The sequence below is a fragment of the Pantherophis guttatus genome, chromosome 2, assembly GCF_059756535.1.
Source record: "Pantherophis guttatus breed Tessera chromosome 2, ASM5975653v1, whole genome shotgun sequence".
Classification (NCBI taxonomy): Eukaryota; Metazoa; Chordata; class Lepidosauria; order Squamata; family Colubridae; genus Pantherophis; species Pantherophis guttatus.
Window position 1 is genome coordinate 289,850,465 of NC_142064.1, and position 24,514 is coordinate 289,874,978.

Below are 24,514 nucleotides of genomic sequence, written 5' to 3' on the forward strand. Positions count from 1 at the left end.
GATCCACACAATTCCTCCCCATTCCTGGAAGGACCTCAGAACCTGAAATATAAGCGAAGAAGAGCACTTAAGAGGACAGGACAAAAGAGGAGCTGCATTTTATTTTCTGCCTACAAAATCCTTGTGCCCATCAGTGGCGATGGATGAGACCCAATGGGAGAATCGCTCCAAACGAGCTAGTCTTTGGAAGGACAATTGGGCTTATGAGGTTCTACCCACATTCTTAACCTCCAAAACTCCAACAGGGAGAAATGGAAGACTTCAAGCAGGAGAAGATCCCTTCGTATTTCCCAAAAGAGGCTTCTCTGACCTGCAGCTCTTCCTGCTTCTCCTCTTCTCTGCCAGGCTCAGAAGGGATCTTCCAGCCACTGGCACCGCTGGCTCTCCAAAGATCCTCCCAGCCTCGGAATCTGAATCTGAATCTGAATCTAAATGGAGATGTGAGCAGAGGATTCCTTTAGGCTTCCTTCTCTCCTCCCCCCTCCCCAATTCGTGGATCTCCCCCCATGCGCAGCCAAGAGCACTTATGGGGCGGACTTCCCGCTCCCTCCAACCTCAGAATCCCCTTCCCTCCCCTGGGCAGGATCTGAGTCGTGGGATCCCCTCTTGCCCGCTTCCACCGGATTCCCAGGGAGCAACTCTCAGCCGGAACATTCAGAACATTCAGCCGGAGTGGAGCATGCGCAGTGGTCTCTTCACTCGGCAGCTAAGAGAGTGCCCCCTGCTGGCACCTGGGGTGAAGTCGTGCCCAGACAGACAGACATAGAGAGAGAGCGAGGAGCGTCGAAAGCTTTTTCAAGAGGTAACTGGACTTTATTTTTCTCTTGAAGACCTTTTGCTTCTTATCCAAGATGCTTCTTCAGCTCTAACTGGAGGGTGGGGAATGGAAGGATTCATACTCCTTGCAGACAGCCGGTCACTTGCATCCTTTGAGAGAGGCCTTGAGGCCACTTGCAGATTTATCTGGGTCCACCTCAGGGTCACCCGAGTTGTGCAAATGGGTGCGGAGCCTTCGTGGAACTGCTGAAGGGACCCTGTTGTAGACCCTCATCCAGTCAGGGCTGAAGAAGCTGCTTGGATGAGAAGCAAAACATCTTCAAAGACAAACCAGTTGCCTCTTGGAAAGCTCCTTGGGACAACCACGACCTGGAGGACTGAGAATCTCCATAGACACCTTTTAGCATGCTAAGGAGCCTTTCTGGAGCAAGTGGGGACTGAGAGACCCCCAAAACTGGCAGAATATAACACATTCTGCTGCTTTGGATGTTTTGAGCCTGACGCCTTCCATTGTCTCCCAATTTTTTTAAACTACATCCTCCTAAAACTGGGACCAGAGTTGCCTCTGAGTTTTCTCCTCCTTCACCTTCCGGAAGGGATGAGGGAGCCGGGAGGGGCAATCCCGGCTTCCATCCTCCAAACGTCCCACAAATGACTCCCTGCAGCGATACGTTTCATCCAGATGTTTCACCTTTGTGTAAATAAATCCCAGGAGAAACACGGAGATTTCTCCAAGAAATGGGAATGCAGACTCAGACCTCCATCACCGAGCTTCAGTATTCATGTAATTCCGAATTATGTCATTAAGGATGGAGAGAAAAGCGTGGAGGGGAAAATGAGGCCACGACCCTGGAAGACAGAGATGGATGGGAAAAACATCCTCATCACCTGATGCTTCTCAGCCGCCAGACTCCCCGGGAGGTCAGGGAAACGGGCCAGACAGAAAGGCCTCTGGAAAGCCAGAGTGGGTCTTGCACTGGAAGGCTACAGACACGTGTCACGGGGGTCGTGGGAAAAACAAGTGAGCCGTGGCTGGAGGAGACCTCTAGATTTGGGGCCTCACCGGCTCGTAGCCTGGGATTTCCCCATCTCAGCAATCCTTGCCTCCCCGAGAGATTCCTTCGCTCAGGGCCCGCCTGGCACTCTTGGGGACCCCCACAGTTCCGCCGTACACAATCTGCGGAGCCCCTCCCCCTTTCTCTTTTTGCTCCAATGGCTTTCTCGGCAGAAGGAAATCACCAGAGATTCTGCCCAGAGACAAATGACTCATCAGAAGGGAAGGATTCCCATTGGCGCAAATTGATTCCTGGCAAGCCAACTCCGAAGTATCCTTGTCAAGCCCCGCCCCTCGAATTCTACTTCTCCCCTCTCTTGGGGAGGGGCCTTGGGGGAAGCCTCCATGGGCTCCGCCCGTTGCCGTTGCTACTGCTGGTGGGGACCCTGGAAGCAAAGGGGGAAGGAGGACCCACGGTAGATGTGGGGGAGTGGGAGGGACCATTGATGCTGTGGTGGGGGGAGTTGACTGGGGCCCCCCAGGTGAGACATGAGCGAGGTGGGAGCTTGCGTGACTCCTCCCCTTTCCCTCTTGGCCCCTCCCCTCCCAGTGCGATGGCTCTCAGGCGTAGAAGCGGGCAAAGGGGTTCCCAGAGGGGTTGTTGTTAGTGGCGAAGTCGGCTCCGACCCATCGCCACCTCCAGGCCTTCCTGTCCTCTACCCTTCCCCAGAGTCCGTTTAACTCCCTCCGACTACCTCAGTGGCTCCATCCAGGCCACTCCTTCTTTTGCCCCCCCCCTTCCCAACATTCGGCTCTTCTGCAGGGAATCCTGGAGTCCCAGAGGGTGGGAGGAGCCTATTCTGGCGGGAAGAGCGGAGACGGAGACAGAGGCTGCTCTGAGGGAAGAGTCACCATGGGAGTGGTGGTCTTTGGGGTCCTCAGGGAGGGACTAGACTCCTTTCTCTGGGTCAGACACCGAATTGGGCCTCCTCCTGGTCCCCTCTCCTCCCTCAGGGGCCCCTTTCCGGCTTCTCTGTTGGGAGATCCTCAGGGGACCCTTTGAAGTCACCCCGTCACTGAGGCGAATGAATCAGACGATCCCCAGATGCCCACACTGGATCCCCTGTCAAGCCCTCGGCCTCCACTCACCCCCAAAGACCCTTCAGAATAATGATGGTATTTGGGTGTGGCTGGGAGAAGGTGGGAGGCCTCGACCAACTGGTCATGGCCAGGTGTGTGGCCGGTTTGGCACAGCTCCCTGTGGCTGTGCCTGTGTGGGCTGGGCAGGGTTAAGGAGGGAATCCAGGGGTCTCTGGTGGGTGGGGGGTTTAGCTTGTCCTGCAGGGTGAGGTGAAGTGAGGCAGGGGGTGGGGCAGCTACAGCTGGAAACCGGTTACCACCATTTGCTCTCCCCCTTTTGTATGTGGGGAGGGGAGAAAATGTTTCCGGTTGTAGACGCCTGCCAGTCCTTCAGTTGTAAAACGTTGTGACTCCGGGGCCACTGCCACCACTGGGCTGGCTGTCGAAGCAGCAAACAGGCCAGGGGAGGGGGCAGGAATGTGTTATGGACCACTAGATGCACTAATTCTGTCCTGCTCTGTTTTGGGTTATGGTTTCAGAGCAGGTTGCTGCTAGTCATCTTCTAAGACCCCAAGCAGGTGCCCCCCATTTGCCTGCACGTGGAGAGTGTTCCACTCGCCCACCTGACTACAGCAGTTGTGGTGCGTCAGGTACAGGACAGGGTTGCTCGAAGCAGACCCAGCAGGGAGCTGGGCAGGGAGCAGTGCTTCCACACCCGCTTCCAGACCCAACTCACGGCATCCAGCTGGGCTTCCCCGAATTGTAGTAGGTGGTAGGGTAGGTAGTGGCGTCTGTCCCAATGCTGTATGAAAGGGGCACCAGTTAAGGCAGTGCTTTGTCGACTCGACCAAATCTGAAAGTCCCCTAGGTTTTCCCTAGCCAAAAGAAAGTCAGAGTCCCTTCCCCTGCACCCACATATCCGTCACATGGTCCATTCAATTCACTGTCCCAACGGGAGATGTTTCCCAATCACGCTTCTTCAGGTGCAGGCTGAACGTCCTTGAATCACACAAAGCAGAATGATGTTATGGCTACATATCTCACCGCAACTCCATCCAATCCCCCTCCTGTTTTCCCACACTACTAAGTGTTGCAGGCCTGAAGATTGAAACAAAAAGAGGGCTGACAATATTTTTCTTTAACAAACATAACTGCTTAGTAAACAGTGTATTGTCTGGGTCAATTTACTTCTAGGTAATAATAGTAATAATATTATTATTCACTTATATCAACTTCTAATTTCTACCTCTATTGTCTAACTATTGATAAAACAAATCCCATGTTAAAAATATTCTGTCTTCTTTGTCGTTTATCTTTGATGTTAACCTATCCATTTCTGTACAATCTAGTATTTTTCTAATTATATTTTGGTCTGTAGGAGTTTCCTCACTCTTCCAGTGTTGTGCAAATTCAATTCTCGCTGCTGTCAAGACATGTAGTATTAAATATTTGTTCCCTTTGTCATATTTTTCTGGTTTAATACCTAACAAAAATATTCCTGACTTTAAATGTATATGTTGCTTTAACTATGTGTGTATTTAACTCTAATAATGTGTGTATTTTCATCCAATTTTTTTTTGCCTTTTGGCATGTTCACCACATATGGTAATAAGAGCCCGGTATCTGATTACATTTCCAACATTTGGAGGACATGTTTTTAAGCATCTTGGCTATCCTTCCTGGTGGCTAATGCCACATTTTATACAGGTTTTCCTTATAGGTAGTCGCTATTGTCAATTTATATTTTCTATCCCAAAGTTTTTGCCATCTATCTAATTCTATGGTATAGCCAAAGTTTTTTGCCAATACTATCATTCTTTCTTTCACTTGTTCATCTTCCATTTTAAGGCTTAATAGAAAGCTTTTTTTATTATTATTAATGCTTCATCCGTCATGAATACTATCCGGTCAAGTGTTGTTGGCTCTTTATAGAAACCATGTGTCTTTGCATCTTTCTAATATCTCCATCCTATTTGCAGGTGTGGCCACCATTCTAGGTCCACACCTTGGTTTTGTAGTTCCTGTTGTGTTTTCAGTTCCCCTTCCTCATTCAGAAGGTCTTTATATGTTACAGTTTTTTCCAGGTTTACAACATTTGGATGTATCAGTGCTTCCATTGTGGAAAGCCAAGATGGTATTTTCATATAGTTTTTTGCCTTAAAATTTTCCCATACTAAGAGTAGAGCGTTTCTTACATATCTATGTAATAAATATAACAGAAAGAAAGATAGAAAATATCTATGTATTTTATTCTTTTCCTACCACAAAAAGGCATGCCATCCCAATTGAAGATCATGTCCCTTCAACATGACATACTCTTCTATGTCTTAGATTTATCCATTCTTTCACCCAAGTTAGTACAGAAGCCTGATAATAAAGCTCCCAGTCCGGCAACCAAAAGCCCCTATTGTTTTTAGATTTGTGCAGCATTATCAGTTTTATTCTTGCTCTTTTTTATTCCCTAACGTATTTCAGGATGATTGTGTTCAGCTCATCAAAATTTCTCTCTCACTTATTTTATAGGGAACATTTCGAACAAAAAAACTACCTTCGGCAGGATGTTCATTTTATGGTTATAAAATAGATAGTGAAAGACAGTTGCAAAGTTTTCCAGTGTTCCATGTTCAATTTAATTTGTTGTATTAATCCTTTATAGTTACTTTCTTTAATTGTTGCACATCTTCCTGTTAAGTATACTCCCAAATATTTAACTTTCTTGACTACCTGAAAATCTATCTTCTTTGTCCATTCATTTTTCTGTTTATCCATAAGTGAAATAAGTTGATTGCTGTCTACAGGATATTTTCCTGCCCATTGTGGGTTCTTTCTTGAGAAGGGTTCTCTTTCACAAAAACTCCTTCCGCATTCCGTACATTTCTATTTCCCTCTTTTGTGGATCCTCTTATGGACAGAAAGGCTACTGTTAAATCTGAAGCTGTTCCCACATTCCAGGCATTTATAGGGTTTCTCTCCGGTGTGGGTCCTTTTATGAATAGTCAGAGACCTACTAGCAACGAAGGTCTTTCCACACTCTGTGCACTTATAAGGTTTTTCTCCTGTATGGACCCTGTTATGGTAACTAAGTTGACTGCTTCGGCTGAAGCTCTTCCCACACTCTATACATTTATAGGGTTTCTCTCCTGTGTGGATCCTCTCGTGAGAAGTAAGAGAAGTCTTGCAAGTGAAGCTCTTTCCACACTCCATACATGTATAGGGTTTCTCTCCCGTGTGGAGCCGTTTATGGAGGTTCCGGTAATTGCTGTTTTTGTAGCTCTTTCCACATTTCATGCACTTATAGGGTTTTTCTCCTGTGTGGATCCGTTTATGGGTAGCAAGGTCACAGCTTTGCCTGAAGCCCTTCCCACAGTCTAGGCATTTATAGGGTTTTTCTCCTGTGTGGATCCGTCTATGAGAAGTAAGAGAACTCTTTACACTGAAGCTCTTTCCACACTCCATGCATTCATAGGGTTTTTCTCCTGTGTGGACCCGTTTATGGGAAGCAAGGGTACCGCTTTGGCTGAAGCCCCTCCCACACTCTAGGCATTTATAGGGTTTTTCTCCTGTGTGGATCAGTTTATGACAATTAAGAGAACTCTTTCCCTTGAAGCTCTTGCCACACACCTTGCATTTAAAGGGTCTTTCTTCTGTATGTATCTTTTCATGGGCTGTAAGGGAAGATTTCGTTCTGAAACTTTGTCCACAAATCACACATTTATAAGGTTTTTCCCCCGAATGGATCCTTTTGTGGCACATCAGGTAATTACTACTTTTAAAACTCTTCCCACATTCTATGCATTTAAAGGGTTTTTCTCCAGTATGTACCCTTTTATGGGAAGTAAAGGAACCCTTCACACGGAACCTTTGTCCACAATCCACACATTTGTAAGGTTTTCTCCCTGTATGGATCCTTTTGTGGCATATCAGGGAACTACTAGTTGTGAAGCTCTTCCCACACTGTTTGCATTTAAAGGGTTTTTCTCCTGTGTGGACCCTTTTATGGGAAGTAAGAGCACTCTTTACACTGAAGCTCTTTCCACACTGTATGCATTTAAATGGTTTTTCTCCTGTGTGGACCCGTTTATGGGAAACAAGGCTACTGCTTTGGCTGAAGCCCTTCCCACAGTCTAGGCATTTATAGGGTTTTTCTCCTGTGTGGATCCGTTGATGACAATTAAGAACACTGCTTCCCCTGAAGCTTTTTCCACACTCCATGCATTTATAGGGTTTTTCTCCTGTATGTATCCTTTTATGGTACGTAAGAGAACTCTTCATACTGAAACTTTTCCCACAATCCACACATTTATAAGGTTTTCCCCGTGAATGGATCCTTCTATGGCACATCAAGTAAATTCTACTTTTGAAGCCCTTCCCACATTCTATGCATTTAAAGGGTTTTTCTCCAGTATGTACCCTTTTATGGTACGTAAGGGAACTCTTCACACTGTAACGTTTTCCACGATCCACACATTTATGGATCTTTTTATGAGAAATTGAATTACTGCTTTTTCCACAGTCCACATCGTTGTAGGGCTTCCCCCTTGCCTGGTTCTTTTTATGTGAAGTAAGATTATTACTGCTGGAGCTTTTTCCCGATTTGCAGTGATTACTAGCATTGGGGTTTGCTTTGGATCTTTTTCTACTTTGACATTTCCCTGTATTTTGTTTGGAATCATGTTGGGTCAGGAAGCGATCCATTTCCACACATTCAGGAATTGATTTTTCTCTCCAGTTATGCTTCTTTTTATGTTTCTTCCTTCCCTGCTTATTTGTAGATGTCTCTTCAGGAATTTCAGTTGTGATTATTTGCAACGGCCCTAAATTTGGCTCTTGTTCGTTTTCCTTCTTCTGCGCCTCAAATGCTTGCAGGGAAAGAAAAATAAATTAGAATAATCTACAACCTCCACTTTGGTGTACCTATGCATAGATTTATCTATTATATTGGGCATCTCCTGAGAAAGGAATGAGGGAAATGACAGCATGCATATTACTTATTAACTTAAAAGACTAACATGGCTGCTCATCTAACCCTCATTCTTGGCAGTTAAAAATTTAAAGCAAAAACACATCTTGACATCAGGACGTGGCACACAAATTGTCTTGACTATGATGCACCCAAGTTGCATTCAATAAGACAACATGTCATTGCAACACAAAGCAAGACAAAATTTGTTGATGAGTAGAACAACTGCAACAGGCAAAAATATCCTCTCCCTGAACATCTTCCCAATCACTCTGGAGTAATGTCCCAGGGCGCAAGGATGACCCCAAGATTTAATGTCCACCCTTGCTGGTCGCCACACTGATCTCTTTTTTCTAAGTGAAACTGTACTGCTTAGAAGACCATGAAGGGGGACTGGAATTAATGTAAGAGGAAAAAATAAGAGATGAAATCATTTTTTAATAATTTATGTATAGAGGAACCCTTACCTAAAGAGGCCACCATCCTAGACGTTTCCAACATGACTTCTTCATGCAGGGCTTTCTGGCTGGGATCAAGCAGCAACCACTCTTCATTGTTGAAATGGATGGCCACCTCTCCAAAGGACACAGCACCCTAAAGAAGAAAGAACTCATTGTAAGCCGCCCTGAGTCTCCGGAGAAGGGCGGCATATAAATTAAAGGAAAAAAGAAAATCCCTGTGAGCAGACTCGACAGAATTTGCAAGATCTCATTCGATCCGCAAATCCTAAAAGCACAAATGTCTTTGGAGATTCTCGATCATTCATGGTCACGTTTGTCCAAAAAGGTGCTTCAGAAGTTTATTCATCTTCTTGGATGACAAGTGAAACGTCTTCAAAGACAAACCAGGAAGTCCAGTTGCCTTTTGAAAAAAGCACCTTTGGGATTAAAATCCAAACTAAAAATTCTTGATTGGACATTTCCATAGGTGGACCCAACACATGATACGATAAAAAGGGCAGAATCCACAGCCTACTGCTGACATTCAATTAGTTCATGTTTTATCACATTGACTGAGTGTGCTGGCCTTCAATATCATCACCTTGCCTTGATCAAGGGGCATAGAGTGCCTTAGACAAACCATCTACCAGTGGCCCCAATAGTTCATCATGTTTGCAAGAGGTTATGTGGGATTTCTGTCTGACATCGTAACCAAATGGTCTTTGTGATTCTTTAACGGGGCAGCTTTGCTCACAAGGATGAAAATTTCAATTTAACTTTTTTATTAGTTTATCGAAGTATAAACTACAAAGAAAAAAAATCATGGAAAAGTAAGAAGAGAGGAAGGAAAAAGACGGGATGACATGGCCAGCAGGTGTCATGCCCAGAGAATCTCCTCACCCTGGACCAGTGCTCTTCAACCTGAAGCCATTTGAACCAGTTTCCCACAGAAAACACCAGGAGCCACAAAACCTGGGTGGGCGTGGCCAACGCGACATACTCACTCCCACCTAATCACATGACCATCACCTCCAGCCACTTCTACCCAGGTTTTGTGGCTCCCAGTATGGAGCCACAAATTACCATGCAGCTTTATTAACATGGGTGAGGGAGTAGAATAGAATAGAATAGAATAGAATAGAATAGAATAGAATAGAATAGAACAGAACAGAACAGAACAGAACAGAACAGAACAGAACAGAATAGAAAATTTGGGAGGGACCTTGGAGGTCTTCTAGTCCAACCCCCTGCTTAGGCAGGAAACTCTATACCACTTCAGACAAATGGTTATCCAACATCTTCTTTAAAAATTCCAGTTTTGGAGAATTAACAACTTCTGGAGGCAGACGTATTATCATATCTGGTGGACATGTGTAAAAGCAAAGAAATATTGGACAAAAATACATACATGGTTGGAGAAAATGTTAAAACAAGACATAGACTTTAAGATATAAACCAATTTGGCGCAGTAGCAGGATTTAAAATGAATAAAGACAAAATTAAAATATTGACTAAGAATTTAAACAACAGACAGAGTGAACAACTAGAGGAGGAACTAGGAATCTCGAGAACAAAGAAAATTAAATATCTGGGAATTTGGCTATCAGAAAAGTGTACTACCATAAAGAGGGACAATTACAATACACTCCTATTACAAATACAAAAAGATTTGGATACCTGGACTAAATTACCAATATCATTAATTGGCAGAATTTCAACGATAAAAATGAACATATTGCCCAAGTTACTATATTTATTCCAAACAGTACCAATAACATTACGGAATTTTTTTTTTTGAATAACTGAATAAATTGACATCAAAATTCATATGGTCAGGGAAAAAACCGTGCATTAAATTCAAATTATTGCAAGATAGTAGGAAAAAAGGAGGTTTTGGTTTACCAGAATGGGAACTTTATTATCAAGTGGCATCCCTAACATGGCTCAAAGATTGGATACAACTTAAAAATAAGCGGATATTAACGATAGAAGGCCATGACCTTCAACTTGGTTGGCATGGCTTTTTATGGAATAGGAAAAATAAATCACACACTTATTTTCAATGTCATAAGGTAAGGTATGCACTATTGAAAGTATGGGAAAAAATTAAAAAGAATCATTATATGAAAGTCCTAGTTTGGTTATCTACAATGGAAGCAATGATACATCCAAATACCACAGACCTAGATAAAATGGTAAGATACGCAGATTTATTAGACACAAAAGGAGAATTAAAATCGATACAAGATTTGAAAAAACAAGGAAATTTGGAATGGTGGCCATATTTACAAATCAAAACTAGATTTAAAAAAGGAACAATTTGGCATAAACAGGAAACAATCGGAATTAGATAAATTAATATTAGAATCGGGAAGAAAAATGATTACAAATATCTATAATTACTTATTAGGATACAAATTGGAAGAAGAAACAGTAAAGGAAACGATAAGTTGGGCTAGGAATTTTGGACATAACATAGAATTGGATAAATGGGAAAAATTGTGGGAGGAAAATTACAAATTGACCATGACAATATCATACAAAGAAAACAGCTGTAAAATGTTTTATAGGTGGCATTTAGCACCAGCGAGACTGGCAAAAATGTACCCCAATTTAACACCCCAATGTTGGAGATGTGGTCACAAACTAGGGACATACTACCACATGTGGTGGATGTGCCCTAAGGTGAGGAAATTTTGGTATAAAATTAAAGGGTGGTTGGAAGAGATTACACTCCAAAAGTTAGATTTTAAACCAGAGATGTTCCTCCTAGGAATAATTGATAGAAAAATGGAAAAAAGTCTCTATTATATTATATTTCATATTCTAACTGCCAGAATTACTCTAGCGCAAATGTGGAAGTTGACCAATACACCATTGGAAGAAACAATAATAACGAAAATCCTCGAATGCGCCAAAATGGATAAATTAATGATGGAGATCAAAGAAAGAGAAGACTCGGATTATTATAAAGTGTGGAATAGGTTTTATACATGGTTGGAAAACATGCCCTCTGGAACGAGCTCCCCCCGGAGATACGGATGATCCCAGACTTACGAACTTTTCGCTGGGCCCTAAAGACTTTATTTCACCAAGCCGGGCTGGCCTAATTTTTAAATTTTTTAAATTGTTTAATTTTAATCTGAATTTTAATGGGGTATTTAAACTGTTGGGCCAAATTATTTAATTTATTTTAAATTGCTTTTAAATTTTGTATTTTCTGTTTTTACCTTTGGCTGTTCACCGCCCTGAGTCCTTCGGGAGAAGGGCGGTATATAAATTTAAAAATAAAATAAAATAAAATAAATGTAGAAATCAAATTAAGAAATAAGAATATAAAGTGAAATTAGATATTAACATACTGGATATAAATGTAAATAATGATCCTGCTAACAAAACAATTAATTATGGATATTTAAAAATAAAGAGGAACGGGAGGATAAAAGCTAAGAGTAAAGACAAAAGTCGATGCAGAAAGTTGTAAAATTGTATATATCTGTTGTCAGTATTGTATTTTAACATCTGATGTACGTGTGTTTTTGTGTTTTTGTTTTTGTCTCTTGATTTCTTTTGCTATTGTGTGTTTGGTTTTAAAATGTAAAATACTCAATAAAAATTATTTTATTAAAAAAAAATCAAACTTCAGCTCTTCTTATGATGATGGTGTGAGTTCAATCTTCCCAGTGCAACCGAAACAAGTATATCAAGTAGGTTCACAACTTTTAAGAAGTCAAGCTTGGAACTTTCCCATTATGGACATTAACAAAGCTGAGAATTCTTCAAGAAAAAAAAGATATGATAGCTATTTTAGTGAGGGAAAATTTAATTGGGGAAGATTTGCTTCAGACCAATTTACAACATCTCAGAAAACAACTTTGGGACTTTTTTTAAGGGATATAAATAAAGCCGAGAACTTTTTTAGGAAAGGAGACAGAAGAAAAAGACTCTATTCGATGACGATAAACTGCAGGGAGTGACTTAATTAGGATGGATTATTTTTTAAAAAAAATTGATTTATATACCATTAGAAAGCTTTAAGTTAGTTTTGTGTTTTTAAAACAAGTATGTATGTATACACAGGTCTGCCGGTCCTTTAAGTAATGCTGAACAATATTCTAAAGTTGGTAAAATATTATGGACTGGATTTGAAAATATGAGAATGAATGCTATATTATTCCCCACAGCAAGGAGAATCTGAGATGGTTAAAATGATTCTTTTCTCCAAATAAGATATTATATTTAATCTGGTCTCTAGCTTGAAATTGCTTCCAGATTGTCTGTTTGCAATGAGAAAAAAAATGAAACTTTGATTCTGTTTTGTAAACTAGGCAGGTTTATTGTTATAGACATAATGTGTACATTATGTTGTGTAAAAGCAAAACGTTATGGTTGTAATGTTGTTACCTTCGACTGTACCAAAGAGTGTCAAAAGTTGATGCCTTTTTTTTTCTCCCAGTACACTATAGCCTCTCTTTTCCTCTCTTCTTATTTTTCCATGTTTTTTTTATTATATTTTATACTTTGATAAACTAATAAAAGTTTACTTGAAAAAAAACCACTCACAAACATTCGTGAAAATATTAGGGAGGCACGTCCAGGCATCAAGATGCAGATGATACACAAAGCAATTTCTGCTTCTCCTTTTTTATCCCTTTCCCCAATGATAGGAAAAGAAGATTATACTTAAAATACAGTAGATCTAGCCTAAGTATTCATGTCTCCTTTCTGCTTTACTTGGGACAGGCAACAAGAATCTGCCATCTGGAATTATACAACCTCTAAGGAATTCCATAGACCTCCAAATCTTTGTTGAGAGGTGGGCCGATTTGACTGATTGTAAATGTAAATTTCTAATTTCTTTGTTGTGCTTTGCTCAGGAATAGCAGTATCATAGGTTGAGCCCCCAAAGGAAACCAGAGGTCTCCTACTCCTCCCCCCTATAAGGTGCTAATCTCTTCCTTCCTACCTGAATCAATAATCCAGCGGCTCTTTCAGCTCCACCAATAGAAGAAGATGATTCAATGAACAACGGTGACTCCATTTTGTCCACTGGGAAGGAGAGAGACAGGAAAGGGTTCAACTTCATCTTTTCTAGCTTGAAGGCACAATTTAAGATTTCTTCCTGTCCTGCCCAGGAAACCTCCATTTCTCTCTCTTCTACACTCTGCCTTTCATAGGCTCCACCTGGGAGCCAAGAATAAAAGGAGAAGACCAAACCCACCACATGTTGAAGAACAAACCTCAGTTAAGATTGTTCTCCTAACGAAAGTCCAACCTCCCAGCTGGACTATTGTAATGCTCTCTACATGGGGCTCCCCTTGAAGAGCACTCGGAGGCTCCAACTGGTCCAGAATGCGGTCGCGCGGGTGGTTATGGGCGCAACTCGTTGTGCCCATGTGACACCCCTCCTGCGCGAGCTGCACTGGCTCCCAGTGGTCTTCCGGGTGCGATTGAAGGTGCTGGTAACCACCTTTAAAGCGCTCCATGGCATAGGACCCAGGTACCTTCGAGATCGACTTCTGCCACCAATAGCCTCCCACCGACCAGTTCGCTCCCACAGAAAGGGTCTCCTCAGGGTGCCATCAGCCAAGTTATGTCAGCTGGCGACACCCGGGGGAGGGCCTTCTCTGTGGGAGCCCCAGCCCTGTGGAATGAACTGCCCCCGGAAATACGTAAGATCCCCGACCTCCGGGTATTTCGCTGTGCACTGAAGACCCTGTTGTTCCACCAGGCCGGGCTATCGACATGATAACTTTAAATTGGGGTATTTTAAATTTCTGGGGTTTTAAATGGAGCCAAATTTATTTAATAATTTTAAATTTTAAATTGATGTTTTGTCTTGTGTTTTTAAATAGGCTGTACACCGTCCTGAGTTCTTCGGGAGAAGGGCGGTATAGAAATAAATTATTATTATTATTATTATTATTATTATTATTATTATTATTATTTTGGAACAATACGTGTAAGTTTATACTCTTGGCAAACAAAGCATTTGCTCAATCACTGTAAATTCCCCCCCCCCCGCAGTTTGAAACCAGATAAATTAGTGATATTCCAGCAACCCAGGAAATGGGTTGGAAATGGCCCAGCAGGGATCCGTGTAGGAATTTACTCAAAATTATCTGTTTAAGGAAAGCCAAAAATAAAGAGAAATCTCTCAGGATGGAGGAGGAGCCAGAATACCACTCAAGGTGGCCCCTACAAGAGTATGTCTTCTGGGAAAGACCAACCATAGCCTTGCTCTGAAGGGAGGGAATTCCTTTGTGCGCCTTGCAGAGAGAGTTCGATCTTTCTTATTGGGTCAACTTCTACTAAGTCCAACGACTAAGACTCGAGAAGACACAGAGAATTAAGGATAACTAGAATATTTCTAGAAAGTATCTAATCCAAGTGGAACAGTCTCCCCTTACCTAGAGAGGTATCCTGACCTTGACTTTTATCCTTGGGGATCCCTCTGAAAGACAGATCAGGAGAAAGATTTGTGCGGATCCAGCGAATTCCTCCCCATTCCTGGAAGGACCTCAGAACCTGAAATATAAGCACAGAGGAGCAGTTAAGAGGACAGGACAAAAGAGGAGCTGCATTTTATTTTCTGCCCACAAAACCGTTCTGTCCCATCAGTGGCGTTGGATGAGACCCAATAGGGGAATTCAGGGTGAAATGGAAGAATTCAAGCAGGTGAAGATCCCTTCAGATTTCACAAAAGAAGCTTCTCTGACCTGCAGCTCTTCCTGCTTCTCTCCTTTCACAGCCTCAGCACGGACCTTACAGCACCGGGAAGCTGGTCTCCTCTGACTCTCCTGGCTCTCCAAAGATCCTCCCAGCCTCGGAATCTGAATCTGAATCTGAATCTAAATGGAGATGTGAGCAGAGGATTCCTTTAGGCTTCCTTCTCTCCTCCCCCCTCCCCAATTCGTGGATCTCCCCCCATGCGCAGCCAAGAGCACTTATGGGGCGGACTTCCCGCTCCCTCCAACCTCAGACTCTCCTTCCCTCCCCTGGGCAGGATCTGAGTCGTGGGATCCCCTCTTGCCCGCTTCCACCGGATTCCCAGGGAGCAACTCTCAGCCGGAACATAGAGAAAACTCAGCCGGAGTGGAGCATGCGCAGTGGCCTCGGCATCAAGCGAGCGCCCCCTGCTGGCACCTTGGGTGAAGTCGCTGCCCACAAACACAAACACAGAGGGAGAGCCAGGAGTGTCAAAGATGCTTTTTCAAAAGGTAACTGGACTTTATTTTTTTCTTTGAAGACCTTTTGATTCTTATCCAAGATGCTTCTTCAGCTCTAACTGGAGGGTGGGGAATGGAAGGATTCATACTCCTTGCAGAAAGCCGGTCACTTGCATCCTTTGAGAGAGGCCTTGAGGCCACTTGCAGATTTATCTGGGTCCACCTCAGGGTCACCCGAGTTGTGCAAATGGGTGCGGAGCCTTCGTGGAACTGAAGAAGGTATCCCTATATTGTTTATGGCTTATATCAGGCTTATATACTGCTTCACAGCTCTCTCTAAGCAGTTTACAGAGTCATCATGTGGCCCCCAACAATCTGGGTCCGCATTTCCCCCACCTCGGAAGGATGGAAGGCTGAGTCAACCTTGAGCTGGTGAGACCCGAACTGCCAAACTGCTGGCAGCCGGTGATCAGCAGAAGAAGCCTGCAGTTACTGCATTCTAACCACTGCACCAACGCGCCTCAATTGTATTGTAGATTACATCTTCCTAAAACTGGGACCAGAGTTGCCTGGGCCACATCCTCTGACGTTTCTCCTCCTTCACCTTCCGGAAGGGATGAGGGAGCCAGGAGGGGCAATCCCGGCTTCCATCCTCCAAACGTCCCACAAAAGGCTCCCTGCAGCCATACGTTTCATCCAGATGTTTCACCTTTGTGTAAATAAATCCCAGGAGAAACACGGAGATTTCTCCAAGAAATGGGAATGCAGACTCAGACCTCCATCACCGAGCTTCAGTATTCATGTAATTCCGAATTATGTCATTAAGGATGGAGAGAAAAGCGTGGAGGGGAAAATGAGGCCACGACCCTGGAAGACCGAGATGGATGGGAAAAACATCCTCATCACCTGATGCTTCTCAGCCGTGAGACTCCCCGGGAGGTCAGGGAAACGGGCCATACAGAAAGGCCTCTGGAAAGCCAGAGTGGGTCCTGCACTGGAAGGCTAGAGACACGTGTCACGGGGGTCGTGGGAAAAACAAGTGAGCCGTGGCTGGAGGAGATCTCTAGATTTGGGGCCTCATCGGCTCATAGCCTGGGATTTCCCCATCTCAACAATCCTTGCCTCCCCGAGAGATTCCTTCGCTCAGGGCCCGCCTGGGTCCTCTTGGGGACCCCCAGTTGAACACGGAAAGGCCCCCTCCAGTTCCGCCGTACACAATCTGCGGATCCCCGCCCCCCTTTCTCTTTCTGCTCCAAAGGCATTCTCGGCAGAGAAAAATCACCAGAAAGTCTGCCCAGAGACCGATGACTCATCAGAAGCGAAGCTTCCCATTGGTGCAACCGATTTCTGTCAGGCCAACTCTGAAATATTCTTGTCAAGCCCCCCCCCGCCCAATTCCACTTCTCTTGGGGAGGGGGCTTGGGGGAAGCTTCCAGGGGCTCCGCCTGTTGCCGCTGCTGGTGGGGACGTCGGCGGGAGCCCTGGAAACAAAGGGGTTCCCGGCATTCGGCTCTTCTGCAGGGAGTCCTGGAGTCTCAGAGGAGTGGGAGGAGCCTATTTTGGCGGGAAGAGCAGAGACGGAGACAGAGGCTGCTCTGAGGGAAGAGCCACCATGGGAGTGGTGGTCTTTGGGGTCCTCAGGGAGGGACTAGACTCCCTTCTCTGGGTCAGACACCGAATTGGGCCTCCTTCTGGTCCCCTCTCCTCTCTCAGGGGCCCCTTTCCGGCTTCTCTGTTGGGAGACCCCCAGGGGACCCTTTGAAGTCACTGAGGCCAATGAATTGGAGGATTCCCAGATCCCCACACTGGATCCCCTGTCAAGCCCTCGGCCTCCAAAAACCCTTCAGAATAATGATGGTATTTGGCTCAGGGCTACATTTGCAAAGGGAAAGAGTGGAATCCCTGGCTGGACAATCAGGTATATATTGAATATTACATAATCAGTAAAATTTTAACAAAAATACCAATATTTTATGAGCATTATTCCCACATTGTAATTTTTTGCTTCTTTCATAGAAAACATTGTATGCCACTCTCCCCCCTCCTACATATTTATCTGTTTCTTCATTTAGCTCTTCAATGTATATAAAATAGGGCATCATTTACATTGTGCAACAACTGTTTCCAATAATTTATTAACCTTTCAAATTGAGAAAGGAGGTTAATAATCAGGAAATATGTTTTTTAAAAGGTTATATTAAGATAAAAAGCAGAAATCATGCTACTAAGAGTTTCCTCTGAAAACATACCAATCAAATAGCATTGATATGGTTTATCAATGCTATTGTCCCATAATACAGCAAGCCAACTCCAAAGTATCCCTGTCAAGACCCTCCCCTCCCAATTCCACTTCTCCCCTCTCTTGGGGAAGCTTCCATGGGCTTCAGTTGTTACTTCTGCTGCTGCTTGCACTGATCTATCACCACACTGCCTTTTACCGCTGATCAGCTGTAGGGTGAAACGCCGCAGCAATAGTTTAAACAGTATTTAGCCTCTCTGCCACCATCGAGAGGATCGGAACCCGCTTTCAGGCAGCTTGGCCTCAATTGCCAATCTACCACCAGGAGTGGATCGGATCTAGGGGATCAGTTGGAAGGCTTCTCAATTTAAAGCTAAGGTGTCTTGGTTTTTTTCCCTCTTCTTTGTCAAGTGAGCCCTGATTTTTTCCTTCTCCCCGATCAGCTGGGACTCGGCTAGATTGGGGGCAGGGCCAGGCAGAGGTTGTATTTACCGGTTCTCCAAATTACTCAAAATTTCCACTACCGATTTGCAAGAACCAGGGAGAACCGGTAGCAACCCACCACTGCTCTGAGGGAAGAGCCACGGGGGGAGGGGGGAGATTGGGGTCCTCAGGTAAATGGAGACATTGCCTGGATGTCCCCACTATGACTAAGTGCAAACACTTAAAAGACCAAAAATATATTCCAAGTTGTAGAAAGAGGCAAAAGGCTTAAATTTAATGTCCCATGGATTATCTCCATAGGTGTACAATTACATAATTAGGAAGAGCCTTGGTGGCGCAGTAGAATAAAGCACCGTTAAGTAACACCAGCTGCCTGCAATTACTGCAAATCTCACCAGGCTCAAGGTTGACTCAGCCTTCCATCCTTTTGAGGTAGGTAAAATGAGGACCCGGTTTGTGGGGGCAATAAGCTGACTTTGTATAAAAAAGAACACTGCTTGTGGGGGACGAAAGCCCTACTAAGCAGATATATACAAAAATATGAAGGCTATTGCTTAACACATTGTAAGCTGCCCTGAGTCTCTGGAAAAGGGTGGCATATAAATCAAAGCAATGACTTTGTATAAAAAAGAACACTGCTTGGGGGGGGACGAAAGCCCTACTAAGCAGATATATACAAAAATATGAAGGCTATTGCTTAACACATTGTAAGCTGCCCTGAGTCTCCGGAAGAGGGTGGCATATAAATCAAAGCAATAAATAAATAAATATTATGAAAATGCCAGGATTTTTTCAGGAGAAATGTTCCCACCTTTTAATTGCTTGCTTCTTTCGTAGAAAAATCTACCGTACTAATGTTTTCCCATTCCATGGTTTTCAAGACATCATTGTACAATGTGAAACTGAGTCAGATGTGAACTCATTCCACCCACTTCAACCATTTCAACCATTCTTCATATGTTTTAGTCCCCAGGCCTTTGGTCACCTTCGATTTTCAGTGGCTGGGATGGAGGGAGGGTGTGGCTGGTAGAAGGTGGGAGGCCTCGACCAACTAGTCATGGCCAGGTGTGTGGCCGGCTTGGCGCAGCTCCCTTTGGCTAATTTCTAATTTCTACCTCTATTGTGTAACCATTGATAACGCAAATCCCATGTTAAAAAACATTGTGTCTTCTTTGTCCTTTATCTTTAATGTAAACCTATCCATTTCTGTACAATCTAGTATTTTTCTAATTATATTTTGGTCTGTAGGAGTTTCCTCATTCTTCCAGTGTTGTGCAAATTCAATTCTCGCTGCTGTCAATATATGTAGTATTAAATATTTGTTCCCTTTGTCATATTTTTCTGATATTATACCTAACAAAAATATTTCTGACTTTAAATGTCTATCTTGCTTTAACTATGTGCTAACTATATGTTGCTTTAACTATGTATTTAACTCTAATTATGTGTGTATTATGTGTGTATTTTCATCCAATTTTTTTTTTGCCTTTCGGCATATTCACCACTTATGGTAATAAGAGCCCGGTTTACATTTCCTGATTACATTTCCAACATTTGGCGGACAGGTTTTTAAACATCTTGGCTATTCTTCCTGGTGGCAAATGCCACATTTGTTGTATTAATCTTTTATAGTTACCTTCTTTAATTGTTTCACATCTTCCTGTTAAGTATACTCCCAAATATTTAACTTTCTTGACTACCTGAAAGTCTATCTTCTTTCTTTCTTTCTTTATTTTATAAAATTTGTATGCCGCCCTATCTCTAAGGACTCAGGGCGGCTCACAACGACAGTCGACCAAGCAACTGTTAAAAACAACGAATATACATAAAAAACAAAGAAAGTTTTTTTTTTAAAAAAAAAATTAAAATATACTACCCCATCAGTCCAGCCCTTTGTCCATTCATTTTTCTGTTAATCCGTAAGGGAAATAAATTGATTGCTGTCCACAGGATATTTTCCTGCCCATTGTGGGTTCTTTCTTGAGAAGGATTCTATTTTACAAAAACTCCTTCCGCATTCCGTACATTTCTATTTCCCTCTTTTGTGGATCCTCTTATGGACAGAAAGGCTACTGTTAAATCTGAAGCTGTTCCCACATTCCAGGCATTTATGGGGTTTCTCTCCGGTGTGGGTCCTTTTATGAATAGTCAGAGACCTACTAGCAACGAAGGTCTTTCCACACTCTCTGCACTTATAAGGTTTTTCTCCTGTATGGATCCTGTTATGGTAACTAAGTTGACTGCTTCGGCTGAAGCTCTTCCCACACTCTATACATTTATAGGGTTTCTCTCCTGTGTGGATCCTCTCGTGAGAAGTAAGAGAAGTCTTGCAAGTGAAGCTCTTTCCACACTCCATACATGTATAGGGTTTCTCTCCCGTGTGGAGCCGTTTATGGAGGTTCCGGTAATTGCTGTTTTTGTAGCTCTTTCCACATTTCATGCACTTATAGGGTTTTTCTCCTGTGTGGATCCGTTTATGGGTAGCAAGGTCACAGCTTTGCCTGAAGCCCTTCCCACAGTCTAGGCATTTATAGGGTTTTTCTCCTGTGTGGATCCGTCTATGAGAAGTAAGAGAACTCTTTACACTGAAGCTCTTTCCACACTCCATGCATTCATAGGGTTTTTCTCCTGTGTGGACCCGTTTATGGGAAGCAAGGGTACCGCTTTGGCTGAAGCCCCTCCCACACTCTAGGCATTTATAGGGTTTTTCTCCTGTGTGGATCAGTTTATGACAATTAAGAGAACTCTTTCCCTTGAAGCTCTTGCCACACACCTTGCATTTAAAGGGTCTTTCTTCTGTATGTATCTTTTCATGGGCTGTAAGGGAAGATTTCGTTCTGAAACTTTGTCCACAAATCACACATTTATAAGGTTTTTCCCCCGAATGGATCCTTTTGTGGCACATCAGGTAATTACTACTTTTAAAACTCTTCCCACATTCTATGCATTTAAAGGGTTTTTCTCCAGTATGTACCCTTTTATGGGAAGTAAAGGAACCCTTCACACGGAACCTTTGTCCACAATCCACACATTTGTAAGGTTTTCTCCCTGTATGGATCCTTTTGTGGCATATCAGGGAACTACTAGTTGTGAAGCTCTTCCCACACTGTTTGCATTTAAAGGGTTTTTCTCCTGTGTGGACCCTTTTATGGGAAGTAAGAGCACTCTTTACACTGAAGCTCTTTCCACACTGTATGCATTTAAATGGTTTTTCTCCTGTGTGGACCCGTTTATGGGAAACAAGGCTACTGCTTTGGCTGAAGCCCTTCCCACAGTCTAGGCATTTATAGGGTTTTTCTCCTGTGTGGATCCGTTGATGACAATTAAGAACACTGCTTCCCCTGAAGCTTTTTCCACACTCCATGCATTTATAGGGTTTTTCTCCTGTATGTATCCTTTTATGGTACGTAAGAGAACTCTTCATACTGAAACTTTTCCCACAATCCACACATTTATAAGGTTTTCCCCGTGAATGGATCCTTCTATGGCACATCAAGTAAATTCTACTTTTGAAGCCCTTCCCACATTCTATGCATTTAAAGGGTTTTTCTCCAGTATGTACCCTTTTATGGTACGTAAGGGAACTCTTCACACTGTAACGTTTTCCACGATCCACACATTTATGGATCTTTTTATGAGAAATTGAATTACTGCTTTTTCCACAGTCCACATCGTTGTAGGGCTTCCCCCTTGCCTGGTTCTTTTTATGTGAAGTAAGATTATTACTGCTGGAGCTTTTTCCCGATTTGCAGTGATTACTAGCATTGGGGTTTGCTTTGGATCTTTTTCTACTTTGACATTTCCCTGTATTTTGTTTGGAATCATGTTGGGTCAGGAAGCGATCCATTTCCACACATTCAGGAATTGATTTTTCTCTCCAGTTATGCTTCTTTTTATGTTTCTTCCTTCCCTGCTTATTTGTAGATGTCTCTTCAGGAATTTCAGTTGTGATTATTTGCAACGGCCCTAAATTTGGCTCTTGTTCGTTTTCCTTCTTCTGCGCCTCAAATGCTTGCAGGGAAAGAAAAATAAATTAGAATAATCTACAACCTCCACTTTGGTGTACCTATGCATAGATTTATCTATTATATTGGGCATCTCCTGAGAAAGGAATGAGGGAAATGACAGCATGCATATTACTTATTAACTTAAAAGACTAACATGGCTGCTCATCTAACCCTCATTCTTGGCAGTTAAAAATTTAAAGCAAAAACACATCTTGACATCAGGACGTGGCACACAAATTGTCTTGACTATGATGCACCCAAGTTGCATTCAATAAGACAACATGTCATTGCAACACAAAGCAAGACAAAATTTGTTGATGAGTAGAACAACTGCAACAGGCAAAAATATCCTCTCCCTGAACATCTTCCCAATCACTCTGGAGTAATGTCCCAGGGCGCAAGGATGACCCCAAGATTTAATGTCCACCCTTGCTGGTCGCCACACTGATCTCTTTTTTCTAAGTGAAACTGTACTGCTTAGAAGACCATGAAGGGGGACTGGAATTAATGTAAGAGGAAAAAATAAGAGATGAAATCATTTTTTAATAATTTATGTATAGAGGAACCCTTACCTAAAGAGGCCACCATCCTAGACGTTTCCAACATGACTTCTTCATGCAGGGCTTTCTGGCTGGGATCAAGCAGCAACCACTCTTCATTGTTGAAATGGATGGCCACCTCTCCAAAGGACACAGCACCCTAAAGAAGAAAGAACTCATTGTAAGCCGCCCTGAGTCTCCGGAGAAGGGCGGCATATAAATTAAAGGAAAAAAGAAAATCCCTGTGAGCAGACTCGACAGAATTTGCAAGATCTCATTCGATCCGCAAATCCTAAAAGCACAAATGTCTTTGGAGATTCTCGATCATTCATGGTCACGTTTGTCCAAAAAGGTGCTTCAGAAGTTTATTCATCTTCTTGGATGACAAGTGAAACGTCTTCAAAGACAAACCAGGAAGTCCAGTTGCCTTTTGAAAAAAGCACCTTTGGGATTAAAATCCAAACTAAAAATTCTTGATTGGACATTTCCATAGGTGGACCCAACACATGATACGATAAAAAGGGCAGAATCCACAGCCTACTGCTGACATTCAATTAGTTCATGTTTTATCACATTGACTGAGTGTGCTGGCCTTCAATATCATCACCTTGCCTTGATCAAGGGGCATAGAGTGCCTTAGACAAACCATCTACCAGTGGCCCCAATAGTTCATCATGTTTGCAAGAGGTTATGTGGGATTTCTGTCTGACATCGTAACCAAATGGTCTTTGTGATTCTTTAACGGGGCAGCTTTGCTCACAAGGATGAAAATTTCAATTTAACTTTTTTATTAGTTTATCGAAGTATAAACTACAAAGAAAAAAAATCATGGAAAAGTAAGAAGAGAGGAAGGAAAAAGACGGGATGACATGGCCAGCAGGTGTCATGCCCAGAGAATCTCCTCACCCTGGACCAGTGCTCTTCAACCTGAAGCCATTTGAACCAGTTTCCCACAGAAAACACCAGGAGCCACAAAACCTGGGTGGGCGTGGCCAACGCGACATACTCACTCCCACCTAATCACATGACCATCACCTCCAGCCACTTCTACCCAGGTTTTGTGGCTCCCAGTATGGAGCCACAAATTACCATGCAGCTTTATTAACATGGGTGAGGGAGTAGAATAGAATAGAATAGAATAGAATAGAATAGAATAGAATAGAATAGAACAGAACAGAACAGAACAGAACAGAACAGAACAGAACAGAATAGAAAATTTGGGAGGGACCTTGGAGGTCTTCTAGTCCAACCCCCTGCTTAGGCAGGAAACTCTATACCACTTCAGACAAATGGTTATCCAACATCTTCTTTAAAAATTCCAGTTTTGGAGAATTAACAACTTCTGGAGGCAGACGTATTATCATATCTGGTGGACATGTGTAAAAGCAAAGAAATATTGGACAAAAATACATACATGGTTGGAGAAAATGTTAAAACAAGACATAGACTTTAAGATATAAACCAATTTGGCGCAGTAGCAGGATTTAAAATGAATAAAGACAAAATTAAAATATTGACTAAGAATTTAAACAACAGACAGAGTGAACAACTAGAGGAGGAACTAGGAATCTCGAGAACAAAGAAAATTAAATATCTGGGAATTTGGCTATCAGAAAAGTGTACTACCATAAAGAGGGACAATTACAATACACTCCTATTACAAATACAAAAAGATTTGGATACCTGGACTAAATTACCAATATCATTAATTGGCAGAATTTCAACGATAAAAATGAACATATTGCCCAAGTTACTATATTTATTCCAAACAGTACCAATAACATTACGGAATTTTTTTTTTTGAATAACTGAATAAATTGACATCAAAATTCATATGGTCAGGGAAAAAACCGTGCATTAAATTC

General features: G+C 42.8%; 2 protein-coding genes across 11 annotated transcripts in view; both read right to left on the minus strand.

Moving 5' to 3' along the window:
- Positions 1-5,081: 5,081 nt before the first annotated feature.
- Positions 5,082-15,371, minus strand: LOC148116107 (uncharacterized). 2 transcript variants are annotated; one of them, XM_087884864.1, is made up of 6 exons: positions 15,229-15,371; positions 14,971-15,102; positions 14,662-14,779; positions 13,218-13,300; positions 8,279-8,405; positions 5,082-7,710 (listed from the first exon to the last, which is right to left on the minus strand). In XM_087884864.1, exons 4-6 carry the CDS (start codon positions 13,290-13,292, stop codon positions 5,729-5,731), a joined length of 2,184 nt encoding a protein of 727 aa, XP_087740990.1. In that variant the 5' UTR covers positions 13,293-13,300; positions 14,662-14,779; positions 14,971-15,102; positions 15,229-15,371; the 3' UTR covers positions 5,082-5,728. The 2 variants fall into 2 exon arrangements, with proteins under 2 accessions (XP_087740990.1, XP_087740991.1); XM_087884865.1 differs by lacking the exon at positions 14,971-15,102 and having other exon boundaries at positions 15,229-15,348.
- Positions 15,372-19,809: 4,438 nt separating this feature from the next.
- LOC132710707 (uncharacterized) overlaps positions 19,810-24,514 on the minus strand; it is a 76,438-nt gene continuing 71,733 nt past the window's right edge. For all 9 annotated transcript variants that reach the window (XM_087884807.1, XM_087884808.1, XM_087884806.1 and 6 more), the window contains 2 exons: positions 22,683-22,809; positions 19,810-22,114 (listed from right to left, as the gene is read on the minus strand). In XM_087884807.1, the coding sequence (XP_087740933.1) occupies positions 20,133-22,114; positions 22,683-22,809 (2,109 nt within the window). In that variant the 3' untranslated portion in view covers positions 19,810-20,132. The remainder of the gene's footprint in view (positions 22,115-22,682; positions 22,810-24,514) is intronic.

What these genes read in the sequence shown, in the direction of transcription:
- LOC148116107 (XM_087884864.1), bottom strand. Translation starts at nt 13,292, where the DNA reads ATGGAGTCACCGTTGTTCATTGAATCATCTTCTTCTATTGGTGGAGCT. An exon ending in CCGCTGGATTATTGATTCAG is followed by an intron (nt 8,406 to 13,217) that starts GTAGGAAGGAAG and finishes TTTCTTCTTTAG; the next exon opens with GGTGCTGTGTCCTTTGGAGA. An exon ending in TAGGATGGTGGCCTCTTTAG is followed by an intron (nt 7,711 to 8,278) that starts GTAAGGGTTCCT and finishes TTTCCCTGCAAG; the next exon opens with CATTTGAGGCGCAGAAGAAG.